The sequence below is a fragment of the Gekko japonicus genome, unplaced genomic scaffold (genome assembly GCF_001447785.1).
Source record: "Gekko japonicus isolate JY-2015 unplaced genomic scaffold, Gekko_japonicus_V1.1 scaffold457, whole genome shotgun sequence".
NCBI lineage: Eukaryota > Metazoa > Chordata > Lepidosauria > Squamata > Gekkonidae > Gekko > Gekko japonicus.
This window is the reverse complement of record NW_015164196.1, coordinates 13,611-19,618: the sequence shown is the minus strand read 5'-3', so window position 1 is coordinate 19,618 and position 6,008 is coordinate 13,611. Positions and strand designations below refer to the sequence as shown.

Sequence of the window (6,008 nt, the reverse complement as noted above, 5' to 3'; positions counted from 1 at the left end):
CCAGCCACAGCGCTCTCGCACGGGCTCAGGGGACCCGGGGGCGTGGTTCTCTGGGCCTCCCCGGAGCCGCAGCACTCTTGCGCAGGCTCAGGGGACCTGGGTGCGGGGCTTTCTGGGCTTCCCCGGAGCCGCAGCGCTTCTGCGCAGGCTCGGGGGACCCAGGGGCGGGGCTTGCCACCACGCGGGCTGCCAGAGTGGCACTCCAGCGCGCTACGGCCCCAAAAGACCCCTGGATAAACATATGGAGCAGAGGTCCATCAGTGGCTGTTAGCCACAAGGTATAGATAGGAACTCTCGGTCTGGGGCAAGTGATGCTCTGTATTCTTGGTGCTTGGGGGGGGGGATCAACAGTGGGAGGGCTTGTAGTGTCCTGGCCCCACTGGTGGACCTCCTTGAGGCAACTGGTATTTTTGGCCACTGTGTGATAGAGTGTTGGACTGGATGGATGGGCCACTGGCCCGATTCAACATTGGCATCTCTTATGCTTTTATGTTCTTATGTGAAGTTTCATTGTCTGTTCTGGAGTTGATGTGTGGTTGCCATAGGTGACTAGGCTCTAGACAGGTCTGTGGTAAGCAGCTATTTAATGCATGGCTGGGGGGAAAACCCTTGGCTTTCCTCAGATATTCCTTCCTGCATGGAATAAAAGACTTCTCTTTCTTTATCTAGCGCTCCTGTCTTGAGTTGGCATGAAGGATTTAGAACACCTGCAAGGACCAACCATGCAGATTTTGCCACCTGTCACTTGAAGTGTATTCTGGGAAACTGATGCCTTTTTGCTCTGTGAGTGACTCTTCTTGTTTCTTGTCTTGTTGTCCTACTGAAAGCAAAGAGCAGAGATGCTGGGGGGGGGGATACCATTTAAGGGATGGGTTTTGTTGCCCCACTTCATTTTCCTGGTGCATTTATTCGTCAGGGCAAGGCACATGTCTGCCTACATCACCGGTCTGGCCCACTTGGGCCTTCTTCTCCCAAACCTCTGTACATCTTGAGAGTGCATTTGATTGAATGCTTTTGCACACAAAAATAGCTCCCAGCATGCAGAAAACCACCCTCTTGGCATGCTACTTTTCTCTGTGTGTGGGCACTTTGATTTCATAGGGGGAACATTTGTTCCCCTATACTCCGAGTCCTGGCCCAGAATCCAAAGGGGTATAGGCCAGACATACATCTGCCTCTTCTGCTGTTTGTGAGAATTAGGCCTGATATGGTGCCCAGTTTAATTAACCTGGAGTAAGCATGCCAAAAGCAGAAGTGGCTTTTGAAGGGGTCTCAAAAGAAGGGGTGACTGTTGGTATTTTTAAAATAATTGCAAGTCATCATCCCGGTAGACCTCCTAAGGCATACCCAAAGTATTTTTTATGTTTTGCATCATAGGTGAGATCATAAGAACATAAGAGAAGCCAACGCTGGATCAGGCCAGTGGCCCATCCAGTCCAACACTCTGTCACACACTCTGCCAAAAATACCAGGTGCCATCTGGAGGTCCATCAGTAGCAGGTGAATGAGTCAGCCTTTCAGGAATATTAACCTACCATTACTGATCTTCACACTGAAGAATCCTGATAAGCTTCCAAGGGACTTCTGTGTTTCCTGGAACACAGTCGATTCATGCACTACACATCCTTAATTTGATTTGATTCAATTTATGTGATTTATACCCCACCCTCCCCGCCAAGGCAGGCCTTCTCTCTCCTACATGGCAACCATGGCAACTTTCAATCAGATACGTTCTAGGAGTTTCTGTCCTTGGAACTTAACTGTATTTACCTGAAAGAAAGATGGCAGATTTGGAAAAGGCCTACTCTGGTAGTTGTGATCCAACAAAAGTCGATCTGGGATATTGGCTGAAGGAACATGAGACAGCAGTAGAGGTCCCATTTGCCAGCTTTAAGTGGACAACACACACACACCCCGCCAAAGCACTCCTATTCCCCACAACTGTTTAAATGAGGAGAAATGGGAGGTGGATTTCAACAGCTCATCAGCATCACTTGGGAGGTGGATTTCAACAGCTCATCAGCATCACTTCTGGGTAAAACCTGGATGTGACCTCACCAACGCGCTAGCAAAATCTTAGAGCTTCAGCAGTGTCATGGGATTTTAGCTGGAAGTGATGTTGATGCATCAGCGGTGTCCTTTCCCCCTCCCAAAGTTTCCCAGGGTTCCAGGCAAGCACCTGGCAACTCTATGTAACAGCCTTGCTGACTATAAGCAGTCTGGGTCTGGTACTCCCATGTCTGGATAGGAGACCTCCTGGAAACTTTTCACCAGCTGCCTTGAATTCTGTGTTAAAGGGAAAGCAGGATGCAAATGCCACAAAACCATAACTTCTTGTTAAAGCAGCAGGAGTACAATCCACAAACAGGCAAAACCTCCTTTTGCTAGCCATGAGAACTTTCATTAGAACATCCGAGAAGCCATGTTGGATCAGGCCAATGGCCCGTCTAGTCCAACACTCTGTGTCGCACAGTGGCCCAAACCCAGGTGCCATCAGGAGGTCCACCAGTGGGGCCAGAAATTTAATGTCATTTTTTTAAAAGCTATGTTAGCTACATAAAGAAAAGGAATTTCTCTAGAAACCTTAAATTATCTTATTTCTTTTTTTCCCTCATCTGCCCCACGAAGATTGGCATTAAATATGTGACATCAGATGGAGATGCCCCAACTCACTGCCCGGTGGTTGGCTTTGCTTATGGTGATCGTGGGTTTGGAAGAGCAGTCCAAGGCATCTCTTTGCTACATCACCGAAGACAAGTTTAAGGCCAGTTGCCAAGGCAAGAGCCTGTTCTCTGTCCCCCAGGATCTCCCCGTCACTTTGCAGTTGTTGGACCTCTCTTACAACAAGATTAGAGAGATTACATCTGGAGATTTCTCATCCTTTACCCAGCTGAAAGGCCTTGATCTAAGTTACAACAATATCGTGTTTATCGCAAACGATTCTTTCTCCTCAAACATACTTCTGGAGCAGCTCAATCTCTTCAACAACTCACTGGGGGAGATTCCCTCACAGGCTTTTAAGCCACTGAGAAATCTGAGGGAACTGTTCATTTCTAACAACCTTTATCCCCATTCAACACTAGATGGTGTGTTCAGCACTTTAAAGAAACTAGAAGTGCTCTCCATGGGAGGGCCCGCTATCCAGACGGTAGGCAGTCAGGACTTCCTTTCAATAAAGGAGATTCCCTTGAAGCAGTTTGCCCTAAAGACAGCCTTCAATTTGCTGGAGTATCAAACGGGAGCCTTTTCTAAGCTCAACACCACAGCTCTGTGGTGTGATATCTCACTGGACAAAAACACCAAGGCCTTGCCTCTGATGCTTCAGGATTTGCGTGGGAAACCACTGCGATACCTCCGTTTCCGTAAACTCTTTGAGTTCACGTACTACATGGATGCCACAGATCTCTTTTCTGGCTTGGCCGAGTTAGAGGCTGAAGAGCTGGTCTTCTTCAGGGGGAAGTTTAATGAGAACCTGCTACGCTTGGCCCTCTTGAATGTTCAAAAGTCTCGTATTCAGGACCTTTCGTTCATAGCTATTGATTTCGCTCGGTCACCTGAATGGAAACCACCCGAGGCTGGCATTGCCAACTTGACCCTCCGCCATTTGGTGCTGCAGGATATTAATAACCCGGACATCTTGCGTTTTGACTGGACCTTCACCTGGTTTGCTGGCGTGACTTACCTCTCCATCCTCAATGTCAACTTTAACGTTGTACCCTGCGATGCGTGGGGTGAGATGAGGAATGTGGTGGCCCTGAATGTTTCCAGAAACCGCCTGCAAAATGGCTACATCTACAACCAGGCCTGCGTTTACCAGGACATCCTGCCCAAATTGGAAGATTTTAATATGACCCGCAATGAATTGACCAGCCTGAAAACAATGGCCACCTTGACATCAAGCTGGGCCCAACTGTCCAAATTAGACTTGAGCCACAACCTAATTGGAGACTTGAATGAATTTCCATGTACCTGGACTCCTAGTCTCGTCTGGCTGGGCTTGGCCTACAATGCAGTTACCGTGGAGATATTCAAGTGTCTTCCCACCACACTGCATTTCCTGGACATGTCGGACTCTGGCTTGGAACGGCTCGACATGGGTTACTTTGAACTTGCTGTGGATCTCCAGGAGCTGCTGCTGAGCGGGAACAAGATCAAATTCATTCCCACAGAGTGGAGGTGTCCAAACCTGAGAATTTTGCATGTGGATGGCAACTCCTTTGGGGCCATCAGCAAGGGCTCCTTTGGTAACATGCCACATCTTGCCTACTTGAAGGCAGGGAATAACCCTTATCACTGTGTCTGTGACCTCTATGGATTCCTTCAGGAGACCTTGAGAGATGGCAAGCTGACACTGCTGGATTGGCCCAATGAGTGGACCTGTTATCACCCTGAACGCCTGCTGGACACTTCTGTAGCAGCTTATGCCCCAAGGGTGACAGAGTGTGATGTCACTGTGGTAGTGGCCATCGCAGTCTCCATCACGGCCACCGTGGTAATCGTCTGCATGGTGTTGTGTTGGAAGTTTGACATTCCTTGGTACCTCAAGGCCACCTTCCGCATTGTTCGTTCTAAATACCGGGCTAGCCACTCCCAGCCGTCAAAACCGTTTGTCTACCATGCCTTCATCTCCTACAGCTGCTCTGATGCCGAGTGGGTAAGGCGTGAGCTCCTCCAGCGGCTGGAGGCTTCGACACCACCGTACCGCGTGTGCATTCACGAACGGGATTTCACGCCGGGTCGGTGGATCATCGACAACATTATCGAGAACATTGAAAACAGCCGCAAGGTCATTTTTGTCCTCTCGCGTAACTTTGTAGACAGCGAGTGGTGCAACTACGAACTTTATTTTGCCCACCAGCGGGCTGTGGGCTTGGGCTTTGAAGATGTGGTTCTGGTAGTGAAGGAGCCCATTGATCCACAGGCTTTACCCAACAAATTCTGCAAGCTACGGAAGATGCTGAGTACCAAGACTTACTTGGAGTGGCCTTTGGAACCCAGCCGGCAGCCCTTCTTCTGGCTCCAGCTGAAGTCTGTTTTGGGGAAGGCTGAGATGGTCAACGTGGACCCCAGCAATGGGGATCCCAACAATGCAGTTCTCGATGACACTGAGCCAATATCGGATGGAGTGACGGACAGTACCTTTGAGCTGAATGACTTGTCTGAGGAAAATGTCACTGTGGATACTCAAATGAGCTAGGGCAGGGCTCAACTGCTGGTCTGTGTGCTCAGTGTGGGTTATGGAAGTTGGACCAAGTTGGACCAACACTCCCCACTCCTCCACATGCAGCTGCTGGATGACCTTGGGCAAGCCATAGTTCTGTCAGAACTGTCCTTGAACGAGCAGTTCTCGGAAGAGCAGGGTGCCTGTTGTGGGGTGGGGAAGGGAAAGGAGATTGTAAGCCGCTCTGAGACTCCAAGTGAAGGGCGGGGTATAAATCCAATCTCTTCTCTCTTCTCTCTTCTTCTTAATGAGTGCACAGATTGGACAGGACACTGGCTGCCTGTGACCAATAGTGAGGGAAAGGTACTTCTTATTCGTTAGTTCTTCAGATGATCCATGGCTGAAAGCTACCATCCGCTATTCTACCACTCTTTCTTCTTTTCTGCCACAAATCCATCTCGGTGCGTTTAAAATCTAAACGCTCGGAACTTCCACATGTGGTATTTTTCATGCGGTGGGATGAAGGAGTGTGGTCATGAACTGCTGGATCAATTTAGCTATGAATCCACCCTGGCTCCATCACAGAGCAAAGTTTAGACTCTGACCGAATCCATGTGTGCCAATTAATGGCTTTTCAGCTCTTCTCCTGCTGTTGATGTATGCTAGGGTTGCCAGCTCCAGGTTGGGAAATACCTGGAGATTTTGAGAGTGGAGCCCAAGGAGGGTGGGGCTTGGGGAGGGGTGTAATGTCATAGAGTCCACCTTCCAAAGGGGCCCTTTCCTCCAGGTGAACTGATCTCTGTTGCCTGGAGATCAGTTGTAATCCAGAGAGATCTCCAGCTGTCAC

General features: G+C 49.2%; 1 protein-coding gene across 2 annotated transcripts; it reads left to right on the top strand.

Moving 5' to 3' along the window:
* The first annotated feature begins 744 nt into the window (after nucleotides 1-744).
* Nucleotides 745-5,263, top strand: LOC107107978 (toll-like receptor 2). 2 transcript variants are annotated; one of them, XM_015408359.1, is made up of 2 exons: nucleotides 745-783; nucleotides 2,629-5,263. In XM_015408359.1, the coding sequence occupies exon 2, from the start codon at nucleotides 2,654-2,656 to the stop codon at nucleotides 5,195-5,197; it is 2,544 nt and encodes an 847-aa protein (XP_015263845.1). In that variant the 5' UTR covers nucleotides 745-783; nucleotides 2,629-2,653; the 3' UTR covers nucleotides 5,198-5,263. The 2 variants fall into 2 exon arrangements, with proteins under 2 accessions (XP_015263845.1, XP_015263844.1); XM_015408358.1 differs by lacking the exon at nucleotides 745-783 and adding an exon at nucleotides 1,463-1,500.
* The last annotated feature ends 745 nt before the right edge of the window (nucleotides 5,264-6,008 follow it).